We start from the raw sequence: 17,810 nt of genomic DNA, 5'->3' as shown, positions 1-17,810 counted from the left end.
GCTCAGTCGGTTAGGCGTCCGACTTCGGCTCGGGTCATGATCTCACAGTTCGTGGGTTCGAGCCCCGCATTGGACTCTGTGCTGACAGCCAGCTCAGAGACTGGAGCCTGTTTCAGATTCTGTGTCTCCCTCTCTCTCTAACCCTCTCCTTGCTCACGCTGTCTCTCTCTCTCTCAGAAATAAATAAAACATTAAAATAAAATAAATAAAAAGTAATTTAAAACTCTAGCAGGATACTTCTTCTTTTAAGTGCATGTGGAACACTCACTAATAAACTAAGACTATAGCCTGGGCCCAGTGGCAAGACTGCAAGAAGGCAAGGGAGATACTCCCCCAGATGCAGAATTTAAGAGGATGCTAAAAACTTGTTATGGACCAGATTGTGACCCCCTCCAAATTTCATGTGTTAAAACTCTGATCCCCAGTGTGGCTATATCAGTGACAGTGTCTTAGGCAATTAAGATTAAATTAAATCATAAAGGTGGGGTCCTAATCTAATACAGCGGCCTTATAAGAAGGGAGCTCTCTCTCTCTCCCCTCCTTCCCCAACACCCTTGTCTTTCTCTCTTCCTCTCTCCCTGTCCCTCTGTCATGTGAGGTCACAGTGAGAAGGTAGCCGTGTGCAAGTCAGGAAGATGACCCTTATGAGAACTCAGACATGCTGGCAGCCTGATATTGTACTTCCGCCTCCAGAACTAGGAGAATATAAATTTTTGCTCCTTAAACCATCCAATCTATGGTACTTTGTGTCACAAGAGCCCAAGCAGGGTAAGACAAAAACTAATTAAGATAAGTAATATTTTAATACCACACATTAAAAGCTCACAATTAATGAAAAATCAATGATAAACAAAATATAAAAATGTTAAATGAAGAAAGCACTAGTCTTCCTGAATTTTCCAGGCTCCAATATGGCTTAGCAGTACTACTAGGGCCACAGAAGGAACCTTAGTAATGTTAAAACAATTGAAATGGTGTAAAATATATCTCTGAGCAAAATGAAATTAAGGTACAAATCCGGGACATTCACAATAATTTGGAAATTAAATGTCACACATTTAAATAAAACATACTTTGAAAGAGCCGAATATTTTGAACTGAAAGAAAATGAAAATATAACTTACTAAAATTTGTGTAAGATAGCTAAAGAGGTGCTTAGGAAAAAAATTAATAGATATAAATTTTTTGTTAGGAAAGAAAAAAGGTCTCAAGCCAGTACATTTTACTGTTCATCTAATGAAAGTTGAAAAAGAACATATAAAAGCTAAACCAAGCAGTGGGAAAATAATACCTATAGAGACAATAAGTAATGGAATTTAAAATGGAAAAGCAGTAGAAAAAACTTGAAACTAAAAGCTGGTTCCCTGAAGAGGTAAATAAAAAAAGGTGATAAAGTTCTAGCTGGGTTGACCAAGAGAAAAAGAAGGACACACATTACCTAATTTGGAGTGAAATAGAGCTAACATTAAAGGCTCTACAGGTATAAACAAGATACTAGTAATAAGGAAATACTATAAAACTCTATGTATACACATAAAACAATGTATGTGAAATGAACAAATTCCTTTTAAGTCACAAATGATCAAAAGCCCTTCAAGAAGAAAGTGATAATTTGAATAGTTTTATGTTTATTGAAGAAGTAGGACTCATACTATAAATCTTTCATTAAAGAAGTTTCCAGGACCACATAGTTTTACTACAAAATTATATTAAATATTTAGGGGAAAAAATAACACCAGTTTTATACGTTCTATTCTTGAAAATATAAGTTAAGTTCATACTTGTTACCTTATTCTATAAGGGCAAATTTGCCCTACTACCAAAACTGAGCAAAAATAGTATAAGAAAACATAGCTACAGACCAACATTTCTATCACAAAAAAATCGCAAAAATGGAATCCGGTAATATATTAGAAAGAGATTACATTACAGTCATCCAGGAGATGCAGAACTGGTCCAACGTCTAGAAAGCAATCATTGTAATTTACCATGTAAATAGACAAAAGAAGAAAAGCACGTGATGATTTCAGTAGATGCAGAAAAAGCGCTTGACAAAATTCAGTCTACAGCCATGATTAAAAATCTCAGAAACTATTAACATCTTTAACCTAATAAAGGGCATCTGCAAAGAGCAAACAGTTAACATCATACCCATAATGAAGGAATGAGTGCTTCGCCTCTAAAATTGAGAAGCAAGCAGTGACGTCCACTCTTACTGCTTGTATTCAAGGACATACAGGAAATCCCAGCCATGCAATAAAGCAAGACATAAGTAAAGGCATACATACAGTTGGAACAGAAGAAATAAATCTTGCCATATTTGTAGGTAATGTGATTGTGGGTGAAATATCATAGAATTTATTTTTAAATAAATAAAAATTATTTTAAAATAATTTTATTTTTATCATAGTAGCAGGAAATAAAGTCAGTATAAAATTAATTGTATTTCTGTATAATGGCAATGAACAACTGGAAAATGAAATTAGAAAAATGATGCCATTTGTATTACAATCAAAGTAAATATATATATATATATATTCATAAATCTAGCAAAATATATGCTGGATTTGTATTCTGAAAACTATAAAATGATGATCAAAGACATCAATAAGGCCTGACTAAATAAATGGAGTATTGATTGATTGAAAGATCACGGGTCTGTGTTTGTCAAAACTCATAGAACTGAATAACCCAAAGTATGAATTTTACTGTATGTAAGTTAAATAAAATTAAAGAAGGAAAAGTACTTTTTTAGAGCTGAAAAGATTTTGATGGTGAGGAAGCTGCTACACAGGGCACTAAGTAGTAGTATCTTTCGAGAAGAAGCACAACTTTTTAGTTTTTTGTTCTGTTTTGTTTTGATTTATTTCTGAGAGAGAGAGACAGCATGAGCAGGGGAGGGTCAGAGAGAGAGGGAGACACAGAATCTGAAACAGGCTCCAGGCTCTGAGCTAGCTGTCAGCACAGAGCCCGAGGTGGGGCTTGAACCCGTGAACTGTGATATCATGACCTGATCCAAAGTTGGATGCTTAACCGACTGAGCCACCCAGGCACCCCTAGTTTTGCTGTATATATTTCTCTTTACTGTAAACACATAAAGTTTATAAAAGTGCTTGGAGTATAGGTATAGGCATGCTTATGGTTTCTGAGCACTTTGTAAGTAGGATAATTCAACTAAATTCTTTTTCTAAAATTAGGGAAATCTTTCAGGTTACTCCCACACCTTCAAACAATATCATACTAAATCCTACCCTTTTCCAAGAAAATTCACTGCACATTAATTGAAAGGAGAATCTTTTTAGACTTTACCAAAGTAACATTATGAAAAAAAGTCAAGCTTCTTGACCGTGAATAAATAAATATGTGTTTAGTCACTGATTCTTGAATGACACTGATTCTTGAATAAATTGCTTATTATAATTTTTATAAAAATTGCATGCTGTGGTTCATAATCAGAATATTGTAAATATTCTCTGAAGATTTTTAGATTGGTTTGCCAGGACATTGCCTTAGTCTCATTTATGAAGGCCCAAATATATAAGTCATCCTTTAATGAGAACCTGAAAGCTGCATACATATTATCCAGCTAAATAACTAAGGATCTAGTTACCTTTTTTGTCCTTTTAATTTCTAGCTACCTTTTAAGATCTAGGAACTGTCCCTTTGAAATTCATTATTATTTTAAGAACATTGACAAAGAAATTGTCTAAAGCCCCTGGAGTCAAAAGTGGATGTCAGTTGCAACTTTTACAGAAATGGCTTTGAGACTTGGACTTCATTCTCTACCATCCGAGAGAGAGTCTGGCCAATTTTACACAAGCTGCTTGTACAAGATAAGATTTGAAGAAAATGCGGCTTCATTGGTATAGAGACCTTGAAACGGTTGGCAAAGCTTCATCCTGATGATCACGTATCATGGATGGAGGATTTTAAAGCCCTCAAAGTAATTTTTTGCTGCGAGACTGTGGTGCAATGTAAGAATGAGATAGAAAGAGGGTGGAGATGTAGAGAAAAGGCATATGAATATAAATATAGATAACTGACATCTTTAAATAGTATTGAGCTCTGAGATTGAATGCACTAAAAGAAAAAGAAGTATCCAGGAGCTTAACTGTCAACTTATAGCCCCATCTACTCTTTTATGGTTACAAATTCCAGTTTGGGAGATGAAGATAGTAAAAATGGTTGACACTGGTGAAAGATATTTAATACCATTTGACATAAGCTATGTTTTTAATATCATGCAATTTATACTTGACTATTTGCCTATTTTTGTTTATAGTACTTTTGTGAATTTTTGGTCGTATATAAACAGTGAAAAATTAGAGATAATATACAACATTTAATTGAACTATGGCCAATACTTAATTATCTAGCTCTAGGGGGCAGAAGATCTGCAGCTATTACATGAATCAACAAAAATTACAGTTTTAATTGTTTCATGTTAATTGTTACTGGGCAATCTTAGCTTCGTTTATTACCCACACTCCCTTAATTGCATATGCAGTTTTATTTTCAGTGGATCTTACATTCAAAAGGCTTTGTAAGCCTTTTTATTTGTAAGCTCCCATTATAAGAAATCAGCTTATGGGTGTTATTCGTAAATTGTTTCATAACCAGTTGCTTCAATTGTGTTCCAAATAAAAACATAAGCAATTTACACAGGATCTCTGATATTACCAAGTATTTGGTTGAATTGTATTTATTCATTCCTTAAGCAACTATATATTGAGCACCTATGTTATGCCAAGAGTTACTTCAGACAATGGGGAGACAGCAACGAGAAACAAACAGCAGTCCTAGTGTTCATGGAACTTACATTTTAGTCAAAGGGAGAAAGACACTAATCAAATAAAAAAAAATATGTCAATGGTGATATGTGCTGTGGGGAACAGTAGAGCAGAAAGCCAAGCTAAGAAGTGGCACAGATTAAAGTAAGGTGAAGTTTTAGTCAGACATGGCCACATGGATAATATGTTTCTGGATGAAAGAAACCCCAAGGAGTTGAGGGAGAAAGCCATGCATATTTTGGAAGGAACTGTAAATACAGAGGCCCCAAGGCAAGAGTCAGCATTGTCTGTATGAGGAAGACCATGGTGAGGACTTCTGCATTTATTTCATGAAGGACAGAAACCCATGTAACAATGTTGAGCCAAGGAGACATGATCTGACTCATATATTTAAAGGTCAGAAGGGGACGAGGGCAGCAACAAAGGAGCAAAATACAAAGTTATTAGTATAATCCAGAAAGAGTGATTTTCCCTTGAGTCAGAATTGGTAGTAGTGGCAGAAGCAGTGGGTTGTAGTGAGATTCTGGATGTGTTTTATAGATAAAGCAAAGATTTGCTGATGATTCGTGTGATGGATGAGAGCAAGAGATGGGTCATGGATCCAGATTTCCTCCTGAAGTAGGTTGGATGGAGACGTCACGAACTGAGATGCGAAGGAAAGAGGGAGGAGAAAGTTGGGGCAGAAAGAATCAGAAGATTAGTTTTAGACCTATTTCTATCAAGATACATGTCAGCTCTTCAAGTGAAAGGGCCAAGGCAGCAACAAGATGTCTATTTTGGAGTCCGGTGAGGGTGGGCCGAAAATATAATTTTACAAGAAGGAAATGTTTTAAAGGCATGAGACGAGGTGATAGTAACAAGATTGTGGTATAGAGAAGAGAAGGGATCCAAGGACTGAGCTCTCGAGCACCCTCATGTCTGTGTAACGTGGAGATGAGGAAAAACCAGGAAAGGTGACTGAGAATGAACAGCCAGTAATTTAAGCGGAAAACCAAGAGAGAGTTATGTACTAGAACCTAGTGAAGAAAACATATCAAGAAAGAGAGAGGATGGAGATGTCATGAACTGAGATGGGACATTTCAAGCATGTTCATTATTCCTGCCATGTCACATGGATAAGGAGGAAAGGTTAAGTGTTGGATTTAACAGTATGGAGGTCATTCTTGGTATATGTGCTTTCAGTGGTGTGGTAAGGGTACAAAAAAAGAAAAAAAGTTCTGATATGTGCTACAACATGAATGAACTTTGAAAATATTATGCTAAATGAAAGAAATCAAGCACCAAAGGCCATATATTGTATGATTCCATTTATGTGAAATATCCAGAATAGGGAAATCTATAGAGATGGGAAGGAGATTCGTGTTTTCCAGAGTCTGAGGAGGAGTAGAGAATGGGGAGTGATGAATAATGAGTATGGGTTTTATTTTGGGGTGATGATAATGTTTTGGAATTAGTGGTGATAATTGCATAATTATTATGAATAAAAGCTACTGGACTGTATACTTTAAATTGGTTAATATAGTGAATTTTGTTATGTGAATGTTATTTCAATAAAAAAATTTAAAAAAATACCTCACTAGAACAGGTTCAAGGAAGGATGTGGGGAGAAGAATTGGTGTTGGAGTCAGTACAAATAGGCAGAACTTAGAAAAGTTAGTTGGAGAGGGTTGTAGGGTCGGAGGATTTTCCTCAGATGGATGAAATTTTGGCCCCTTTGTGTGCTGAAGGGGAAGAAAACCTGTTGATGTAAAAGGGGGGAAGGACATTTCTGGAATGATTCTGAAAACAGGGAAGAGGAGAGGATTTTCTGTAGTAACAAAGAGTAGCCCAGAGAAGAGCATGGCTGGTTGACCCACAGTTACAGGAAGAAAGATACTTAGGCAGCAGTTCAGGGAGATGGGTAACGGGACTTGTGAGGTTTTCTGCTATTTTCTCTCATTTTCCCAATGAAATGTGAAGTAAGAAGATTCGCTGAGAATGATGATAGGGGAAGGAGTTGGAATTTGAAGGAGGAGGTAAAGAGTTTTGAATAGTTGTCTAGGAATGGAGGAAAAGGAAAGAAAGGAAAGCATGGTGGACAGTGTGATGGAGTGAGTAGTCACAGATATAAAACCATTTTAGTCAGCATGGTGGTGGGCTCTTCCTCACTCATCTTCAGCCACAGTAATGCAGGCTGGAGTAGGTGACCAATTCCTGGTGGTCTCAGCCTATCAATAGTGATCCCTTTGTTGGAAATGCCTGGAGCAGTCATCTGGCCCATGCTGTTTGTGATGAAACCCCCCACCCCTCAAGCATTTCCCTGACCAGAGCCCATGTTGTGGCTGACCCAGACCTTGTTCTTGTTAGGATTGTGGGACACACCCCAGCAACAACCATCAGGGAACTCTGGAAAAACAAGGTTCATTACGCACAGGTCCTGGAGGGTGTATAGTATGTCCAATGACAACACAGCAAGGTTGTGGAGAGAGACCATTGACCTGGGGGTCTGCTTTCATTGAGTTTAAGGATTCCTGATCTAGTTGCATGGCTGCCAATGTGTTTATTCCAGATGGATGTCTTTGAAATGGAGCCTTCATCCATCAAAAGTTTAATGCCAGGCACTCTCATCTGTTAAAAAGAAAACGACAGGCCTAAAATGGTGTGGCTTGCACTAGGCCAAGTCACCAAACTGGGGCTTAATATCTAACCCAATTTCAGTTTCAACTTCTTCAGAAATGTCAGTCTTAACGTGTCAATCAGGAATCTTCTTCTCAGCACCAAAGACATACTCTATAACATGGGCCCTCATCATCCCCCAAAGGAAGATGAGGTAATCCACCTAGTAAGATCCCTTGACCTTCTCCAAGAGAAGGTGACCTTGCCTGGAACAATCTTTTGTTTTCTTTTGCTAATAAATTCCTTGCTCCACCCTCCTTCCTATAAAACCCTTCCATTTTGTATGGCTCCTCAGGGCTCCCCTCTACTGTCTACTTAGGGTGCTGTCTGATTATTGCTTTAATTTATTGCTAATAAAGCCAATTAGATCTTCAAATTCACTTGGCTCAATTCTTGTTCTTAATTTTTTATTCCTTTTATAATTATTTAAAGTCTTTTTAAGTTTATTTATTTATTTTAAGGGAGAAGGAGAGAATGAGGTGGGGAGGGGCAGAGAGAGAGAGAGACATCTCTGATGTCAAGAGACTCAAAGCTCAGACATTTGGGAAGGTGAGAGTGAGAATTGTCTGGAAGTGGCAATGGAGCAGGAAGGATACCTAGTCCACTTTCCAGTCCTGTGTAGGGAGGGAGGTGGAGGGAAAAACAGACACCGTGCAGGGAGTCAAATATGGGAAGAGCAGTTCCAGGAGATCAGCTTCCGGTTAAAAATGATAGCATACCATCATATGTTATAGTTGAGTTGTCCTTCTAATAACGGGCTCTTTGTTTCCACATTAGACCATGTTACTTCCTTGGAGACATGGATGATTTGGTTTAGGGGCTTGCTGGTCACCACAGAGATCTGATTAAATGCAATTTTTTTTAAATGTTTTATTTATTTCTGAGAGAGAGAGAGAGAAAGAGAGAGAGAGAGAGCTAGTGTGAGCAGGGGAGGGTCAGAGTGAGAGGCAGACACAGAATTGGAAATAGGCTCCAGGCTCTGAGCTGGCTGTCAGCACAGAACCCGACTTGGGGCTCGAACCCACGAACAGTGAGATCATGACCTGAGCCGAAGTCGGTCGCGTAACTGACTGAGCCACCCAGGCGCCCCAGAGATCTGATTAAATTCAGGAAGCACTGGCGTAGTTGTGTTATTCTCTCTGACTCTGACTCTCTGTGTAATGGGGCTACTTGGGGAGAGATGCTGCCACAGAAATAAGTTGGGTGAAGAGTGCTTTCTAGAACAAATGCTAACATTTTAAGAAATACGTGAGTCTTTCCAGTTGCACCTCCATCTCACTTCTTGCCACTCTTTAAATTTAACAGATGAAATTGTACCATGTCAAGAGACATTGAATGTGGAGCAGAAACTGTGCCATCTAGATTCACGTCTCTGCAGTTTGGATTCTACAGATGAAGGATTGAGGTGTAAGTGTTACATTGAGATGCCCACTATGATGACATATAGCCATCCGTGAGACTTGGACCATTGCTAGGCATTCAGACCACTATTAGAATACTCACGTGCCAACCTTTGTTGACATTTAAGTCCCAAGTTTAGCTGGAGTGTTGTTGGAAGTCTTTGGTGGTTTATTTAAAACACGAAAGATACTAAATATGTATTTTAAGGTGATGTTTTGTAAAATAGTTCCATTGAAGACCAGCTTTGAATTATGGAGTGTTTCTTCTTTAATATTTCCACATGATTATGATTAACAAATGACTTAAACTAATTTCATAAGAAAGGTGAGATCAGGTATATATGTGCCATTTAAAAGTTGTAGTTGGAGAAGTGTACAAGAAAAAATAGAAACATCTTTTCACTTTTGAATGGTGGTGATTTCCATTTGGGAAGATGCGTGTCTGGATCAAGGGAAGAACTTTTGAAAAACACATTTGCGGGTATATTCTAAGGCTTACTGAGCCAAAATTTGTAGATATAAAATGGTGTATGTGTGTGTGTGTGTGTGTGTGTGTGTTAAGCTTTGATTGTAACACATAACTATGGCTAAGCTGCTACTCTAGTAGACTGTGATGATTCACCAAGGTCTTTTATGCCTTTCTGTAGTATGCCAGGTCTGTGGATTTGAATCTGACATGTGTGACTGGGCATCAGAAACATCTGCTGGGCAAATTTCCTGGAAGCGCACAAAAGCAAGAGAAGTGCTTACATTAGAATCTGTACCCCAGCAGGATCAAAGTAATGATGATGAAGGTAGGAAATAAAAAAAATAATCTTCTGTATATATGATTTATAGAATTGTGATTTATTGTGAGTAGTATGAAGATATTTAATCAGGGATCTTGATGAATATACTGAGTATATTTTATTGAAACTGAATTTGCATATGGGGCACCTGGGTGGCTTGGTCAGTTAAGCATCCGACTTCGGTTCAGGTCATGATCTCGGTTTGTGGGTTCAAGCCCCGCGTAGGGCTCTATGCTAACAGCTCAGAGCCTGGAGCCTGCTTCAGATTCTGTCTCCGTCTCTCTCTGCCCCTCCTCCACTCACGCTCTGTCCTGTCTCTCTCTCTCAAAAATAAAATAAACATTAAAAAATTTTATTAAAAAAACTGTATTTGCATAGATATTGAAAGTAAAAGAATCATATTATGTTTTTACATAACATGTTTTATATGTTTTATGTTAATAAACAGTGTAAGGAAAGAATGATACTAGGTTAACTTTTAATTTTGTAAATTTTATTATTTTTTTAATCACCAAGAGATAGTAGATATTGTGGGAAGAAAAAGGGAAAGTATTAAAAAGCTTTTATAAAGCTGCCTAGCTCTTCTTTTCACTAGCATTGTCAATGATTTTCTTTCTCTTCATCTAACATTAAGTTTGTGGTGGTTTATTTTTCTTTCCACTGCTTTTTATTTATTCCTTTTTTGGGGGGAATAGTGTTAGTCTTTCCTTAAATTAGTAATTTAAGAAATTTTATTACAGCAGAAAGTAATACCTATATTTTCTACTTCCATGTTGATTTTACTTTTTCCATAGTTTTGCCTTTCCAGAGGAATTATACAGTAGGTACCTTTTAAGATTGACTTCCTTCATTAGTAATGTGCATTTAAGGTTCCTCTATGTCTTTTTCATGGCTTGATAGCTTATTTCATTTTAATAGTGAATCATATTCCATTATCTGGATGTACCAGAGTTTATTCACCTACTGAAGGACATCTTGGTTGCTTCCAAGTGTTTGGCAATTATGAATAAAGCTGGTATAAACATCCATGGGAAGGTTTTTGTGTGGACATGTTTTCAGCTCTTTTGAGTCAATACCAAGGAGCATGATGGCTGGATCATTTGGTAAGAATATGTGTAGCTTTGTAAGAAACCAATAAGCTGTCCTCAAAGTGAATGTACCATTTTTCATTTCCATCAACAATGAGAGATATTGTTGCTTCACATCCTCTTTAGCATTTGGCTGGAGTGTCCTGGATTCTGGCCGTTCAAACACGTGTGTAGTGCTTTCTCAATGTTTTAGTTTGCATTTCCCCGATGCCTTATGATATGAGGCATCTCTTATGTTTATTTGCCATTTGTATGTCTTATTTTGTGAGGTGTCTGTTAAGACCTTCGGGTTTTGGTCTTTTATCTTTATCATTTTCTTTCTTCACCATTGTTTCTTTTACTTCAGGCATTTGATTCCCTTCCTTCTTGAGAAAGTTCACTTATTTTTTTACTTAGAAAAGATCTGTAGCAATGGTCTTGCTAAGTATTTGTAAACTTAAAATGTTTTTAATGGCCTCACTCCTAAATAATAATCTATTTGGTCATACAATTTTTGAATGAAAGTCTGTTCATTTATTTCTAAGTACATGGTGATGGTTCCTCTTTTATCTCCTGATAATTACTGTAGTCATCAAGAAGTATGAGCTCATCTATTTTTTCAATTTTTTGAAGATTTAATAAAATGTTTATCTCTACTGTCTGTAAATGTCACTGTGATTAGTGAAGACGTGAATATATTTTATTTAAAATTTTCAGTGCTCACAAGGCATATATGTCATCACTTGTGGGTATGGTATGCTATTCCTTCTAATTAAATTTTTAAAAATTTTCTTATTTATTTCTGAGAGAGAGAGAGAGCGAGCACAAGCAGGAGAGGGTAAGAGAGAGAGGGAGACACAGAATCCAAAACAGGCTCCAGGCTCTGAGCTAGCTGTCAGAACAGAGCCCGACGTGGGGCTTGAACCCACAAACCGTGATATCATGACCTGAGCCTAAGTCGGACGCTTAACTGACTAAGCCACCCAGGCACCCCTCCCATTCAGCACTTTGTATATATCATGCCACTCCCTTTTGGCTTTCCAAAGCCAGTTTTCTGTTGAGAAAATCTAGCTAGCCTTATAGGTCTTCCCTTGCAAGTAAAGGATTTCTTTTGTCTTGCTGCTTTTAAGATTATTCCTTTGTCACTATATTTTGAAAATTTAATTACAATGTCTTAATGTTGGCCTACTTTGTTGATTTTAATGGGAGTGCTCTGTGCCTCCTGGATCTGGATTTCTCTATCCTTTCCCAGATTAGGGGAGTTTTCTGCTCTCATTTCTTGAAATATATTTTCTGCTTCCTTTTCCCCATTCCTCTTCTTCCTTTTCCTCTTCTTCTAGGACTCCTATTTATGAAAGTTATTATGTGTACTGGGATCACTGAATTACCTAAGGCTATTCTCATTTTGCATAATTTTTTTCTCTGTCTTTTGTTCAGCTCCATTATTCTGCATAATTTTGCCTTCTAGATCACCAATTCTTTCCTCTGCTTCTCCCAGCCTGCTCTTTATTGCATCAAGGCTGTTTCCAATCTCATTTATTGTGCTCTTTGTCTCTGATTCTTTTTTAACTTTTTTCTCTGTGGTAAGGGTTTCCCTGATGTCTTCTTTTGTTTTCAAGCCCAGTGAGTATCCTTATAATTGTTGCTTTAAATACTCCATCAGACATGTTATTCATGTTTCACTGAGATCTCACAATATGAAGAAGAGGTCATGCAGTGTCCAGGGCTGGTGCTTTAGTGCCTGTCTCTGGTGTGTGGTGCATGTACTCTGCTGTTGTGTTTTGGCTGCTCTGTCCTTCAGGCCTGTCAACTGCAGAGGCTCTTCTCACCTGCTCTGGGCAATGTTTGGTCCCTGGCCTCAATGTGGTGAATTTAAACTAAGGGTGTGCTGCTCTCCTTGTGAAATGAGACCTGTCACCACCTCCACCATATTTGAAGCCCTGCAGAACTCCATGGTCGGGAGATGTAGTGTGGATAGGGGTTTGTGCTGGTCTTCTGGGGGAGCGGATGCCATGCTGGGACTAAGGAAAGCATGAGAAGCACAGTCCTGTCAGAGCGCAGGGGCTGGGGCTCAGGGTAAGCTAGTTAGGCTGCCAGTGTTGGAGCTGCACTGCCTCCTGCAGGTGGCCCTGTGTTTATGTTGAGCACAGGGGAAGGAAAATGACCCTGGCCAACTCCTTTGTCCTCACAGAGGCATCTCTCTGACACTGCCTCCCAGGGATGCGCTCTGAGAAAAGCAGATAATCTCCCTGTGTTCCCCAGGTGCTCTTGGTGCTGTCTGCTCTCAGGTTGTTTGCCTGCCTTCTCTCCAGGAGCAGTGCAGTGCCCTCTGGGCTCTATCCCAACTACGCTCACAGACCTGTAAAATGCCAGGCTTTAAGCCCTTCTGGTTGCAAGAACTCACAAAATTCAGCTCCTCTTCTTTTCCAAGCCAACGACTCTTTGGAACTTTCTTCTTGTTCATCCCCTTGTGCGCCCCTCTCTGCTTGCCCTTCTCGTGACCTCAGCTCCTTCCCCCTGCAGCACCTGTGATCTCTTTCTCCCCTAAATTATGTCTCTGCACTTTCTACTTTATTCTATTTGGTCTCTTCTCTCACTTTAGTTGTGGAGTTTGTTCTGTCGGTCTTCAGCTCAATTTCTGGGCTGTTTAAGATTATTTGATTTGATTACCTAGTTGTGTTCATGGGATAAGAAGAGCCTCGGATCCTCCGACTCTGCTGCTGTCTTCCTCTCCTAACATTATTTATAAAACATAAAAATGAGAACATTTTTATTTCTCCTTCATTTTTGAAGAACAGTTTTGCTGGATACAGAATCCTAGGTTGGGGTTTTCTTTTCTTTTTCTTTTTTAATGTTTATTTATTTTTGAGAGAGAGAGAGATAAGCATGCACCTTGGTGGGTCAGAGAGAGAGGGAGACACAGAATCCAAAGCCAGCTCCCGGCTCTGAGCTGTCAGCACAGACCCCCACCATGCGACTCTAACTCACGAAACACAAGATCATGAGCTGAAGTTGGACACTTATCCAGCTGAGCCATCCAGATGTTCCTCCTGTGATTTTTTTCCCCCAAACTTTCCTCTTTGTTTTGGATCTTTTACAGTTTGAATATGACATGTTTATGTGTAGGTTTTTGGGTATTTATCTTGCTTTGTATTTTCTGAGCTTCCTGGATCTGTGGTTAAAATCTGACATTAATTTTGAGAAAATTGTCAGTGAATATTGCTTCAAATACTGCCTTTGTTCCTTTTTGTCTTTCTCCTTCTTGTATTCTCATTATGCATATGTCACTTTTGTAGTCATTCCACAGTCCTTGAACATTCTATTCCTTTATTTCCACTTAAAAATATATTTACTTTTTAGTTTTAGAAGTTTCTGTTGACAGGGGCGCCTGGGTGGCTTAGTCGGTTAAGTGTCTGACTTTTGCTTAGGTCATGATCTCGCGGTTCGTGGGTTCGAGCCCCGCGTCGGGCTCTGTGCTGACTGCCAGCTCAGAGCCTGGAGCCTGTTTCAGTCTGTGACTCCCTCTCTCTCTGAACCTCCCCTGCTCACGCTGTCTCTCTCTCTCTCCTAGAAATAAATAAAACATTAAAAAAAAAAAGAAGTTTCCGTTGACATAGTCTCAGCTGTGCCAGTCTATTTAATCACTACATTAAAGACAAAATTCATTTCTGTTGGAGTGTTTTTTTTTTAAATTTTTTTGTCTCCAGCATTTTAAAATTTTTTCTTTGAATTTCCAGCTCTTTGACTACATTCTCAGTCTTATTTTCATATTTTCTACTTTTTTTCATTAGAACTCTTAACTTATTAATTATAGTTGTTTTAAGTTTATGCAACTAGAGATTAGACTCTTTACTCTTTGCTACAACTATAAACGTCTGAGGCTGAAAATTCACCTGGTTTCCTTGGTTTTGTCTTACGTATTGTCTTTGGGTTTCCTTAAAGACGTGTTCTAGAATGAGGTCTGAGTCCTACAGTTCTTTGAATAGCAATCCCCCGTAATTACACAGGATCCCCTTTCACATGGTGGTAAATTGTGAGGTGGAGGAGAAACATTCTCCAGTCTTTTAGTGAGATTGTTCCTCTCTTACATGATCTTCAAAAATGCTTCCTCCTCCCAATCCTAAGTGAGACAGCAAAGCTAGAAGGGACTGGATCTGAGTATTTCCTCCCCTCATGTGGAGGGCTAGAGCCTGCTGGAGTTGATACCATTCTTCTCCTAGGTCAGTTAGGCTCTAGTCAAACTCCACTTAGCAAGGTGGTGGTAAAATCATTACTTTTGAGTACAAGCCTTGCTATTAATACCTGAATACTCCAGGTGTATTTTCAGGTGTATTTCCTTAAGACCAACCTGGGTGACAGTGCTAGTTTAGAGTGTTATACTTCATGCTAATGCTCGGAGTTTCTCGCATCCTGTCACTTAGTCATAGCCCAAGGTAGGGAATGCTGGCCTATTTTCCATCTCAGATTATGAGCAGAATTCCCCAACTCTAGTCTTCAAATTCATGGAGAGACTATGACTGTTCTTCCAGCTTCTTTGGCAATATGGAAATTAGTCAAAATCTAAGCTTCCAGAGCCTGAGTCTGGTCTCAGAGTTCAAGAGTTCTGTGGGTTCAGCCCTACTCATCCTTTGGTATAATTGTTTCTTCCTTATCCTTTTAGATATTTTGTTGCAATGGGTCTGTCTCAGCTTTTATACCCATGTGTTTTTATCTTATTTATCATTTCTTTGTTTAAAGATCAGAGGCAAAGTATTAACTTACTATGGAATTTGGTAAACTCTTACATTTTAAGTAAATAAGAGTTTTACTGAACTTAAATTCATAATTTTTAGAAATTGTAGGAATATTTACTAACTTACAGAAATAAAGGATTAAAATGCTTTATTATTGAAAGGCGAGGTTGTAAAATCATAGAAATAACTTTGCATTGTCTATATATTGTATTTAAGAACAGTGTAAATTGGTTTTAAGTATCAGATGTGTTAAAATTGATTGACAATATTTTTACGTACTATGAAATTCGTAGGTGTAGAAAATAGGCCTGTAGATATCTGATACTTCCATGTAGTTTGGTAAGAAAGAGGGCAGTTTAAGGTACAGTTCCTTGAAATTATTAAGGTTTTCCTAAAACTAAAAACTAAAAGAGAAATAAAAGGGGAAAAAGTTCTGGGAAGAAAGGTGAGGAATTCTTGGTTAAAGAAAGTTTGAATTGTGACATTTTTAAAGAAAATGATAATGATTTGTAGCATAGAGATTTTTATAGCAGTAGATTTATTTTTATAAGAATGATGAATTGAGATTTCCTAATTTCGGGAAGTAGGAATGGATTTCAATGCATTTGAAAATACATATGGAAATGAAAACCTAATATTTGTAGTTGATGTAATCATTTTAAGGACTCATATCCTTTAAAATGAGATCTCTGTCTTTCACGCCAGATTCTGAAAACCCCAGAAATGTGATAATTTTGTCCAAATGGAAAACAGGTAATTTTTCTAAATTGCTTCCTTTTCCTTTGTTTTTCAGGTTACTATATGTGGGTAGAAGCTAAGGATGCTTCTACTCTTCACTGTTTAGACAGCAAGGCTTATTTAAATAGCTCCGTGTGTCACTGCCTGGGCAAGAGATGTCATCTTCAATTCTATTACTCTATGGAAAACAGTGTTCTGAGGGTAGGACTCTATAGTGATAAGGTGAGAAGAAACATGCATTTATTTCAGATTCATTGAATAAGTGAAATTTCTCTTTTGGCAGTTTGTGTTTCCCTTTCTCGGTTGGTATTCTTTAACTTGACTTTATTTAGTATACCTTTGAAAAGAAATACTAAGAATCAGCTTAAGAGACACTGTCATGTAGACCCTTTAATGCTATAATTTGCATAATGTTATTTTACAGAATTGTTCAAATGCATGGAAATATATTTAAAAGGTTATAGGTCTAATAAAAATGATATTTTTGAGGTTCTTTATTGTTGGCTCTGTGTTGACATTCTGATGAGATCTGTTTTGGATTTTAGATCCACATATCACTAGAGCTATAATCATGATGGGAACAAATTACCTGTTATGGTACCAGTAGATTCAGTTTTAGAGACTGGTAATTACTGATTAAATACAAACAAAGGAGTCATTGGAATGGGTAAAAAGAGGCTCAGTGGGAGAGTGAAAGTTGCGGTGTCAATACCAGCAGATAAAACAAATGCTGGCCTTTTTTTTTTTTTTTAAACCTAATTTGAAATGAAAACAATCCTCCTCAAGTGAACAACCATCTGAGATGCTTTGAGAATTTCTATTGTGAAGAAGAACTTATTTATAGATTGAAGTAAAAAAAATCACAGGCATCAATAATGGTCTTTCTAGCAATGGGAAACGTTTGATAATAACGTCAAGAATTCTGATAGAGGAAAAAGGGAGATAGTAGAAGCATCCAAGTCAAATTCTTTTGGCTTGAGATGCTTTGAAGAGATCTAGTTGGAACTTCCTCTTGACATTGACCAAATGCATTTCCCTACAAAAGTGTATTTATTTAGCATCTGTTCTTATCAAGTATCACTAATCACTGTCAATGGCATTTTTTTATTCTATTTTCTTCTGAAGTCAGAAGTGCCATCATAATGAATCCTCAGGTATTGCCTATTACCTGCCTATTACCACGAGATCTGAAAATCCCAGAGAAATTCTCTTTTTCATCCTAGTTCTAACACAACACCCCTCTCTTTTTCTTTGGTATCATTTTCTTTGTCTCCAGTCTTTTTTCTTCAACCTCTTCTTTTCCATAACATTCACAGAGTTCTAAAGCATAAAATTGGATAAGTGCATTCATTAGATGGCCTAATGCGTTTGCTTGTTTGTCTTTTGTGGATGGGACACAATTGGTAGCACTCTGTACTGCATTTTATTTTTGTGACATTTTTGCAGTGGTATTTGGCATTAGACGAATTTTGTTGAATTCATATCATAGTTAAAGATGCATTAAATAATGTGGTCCCATGATACTGCTTTTCACGTGACAAGGGATTAATATTCACTAAGTGTTAAATGAGGTATCTTAAATTTAAGTAGAAATTTGTGTCATATATCTTCTAATCCTAAAGATTATTTTAATCTACCC

The 17,810-nt window shown here is 37.6% G+C and overlaps 1 protein-coding gene across 1 annotated transcript in view; it reads left to right on the top strand.

The window, feature by feature from the left end:
• Positions 1-17,810, top strand: part of MALRD1 (MAM and LDL receptor class A domain containing 1) — a 757,419-nt gene that overhangs the window by 56,308 nt on the left and 683,301 nt on the right. The window contains exons 7-9 of the mRNA XM_077772480.1: positions 8,751-8,852; positions 9,493-9,639; positions 16,227-16,393. Of these exons, the coding sequence (XP_077628606.1) occupies positions 8,751-8,852; positions 9,493-9,639; positions 16,227-16,393 (416 nt within the window). The remainder of the gene's footprint in view (positions 1-8,750; positions 8,853-9,492; positions 9,640-16,226; positions 16,394-17,810) is intronic.

The sequence above is a fragment of the Crocuta crocuta genome, unplaced genomic scaffold, assembly GCF_008692635.1.
Source record: "Crocuta crocuta isolate KB4526 unplaced genomic scaffold, BGI_CrCroc_1.0 scaffold96, whole genome shotgun sequence".
NCBI classification, from domain to species: Eukaryota; Metazoa; Chordata; class Mammalia; order Carnivora; family Hyaenidae; genus Crocuta; species Crocuta crocuta.
Note: the sequence above shows the minus strand (reverse complement) of the source record. Positions and strands in the feature narration are given on the sequence as shown.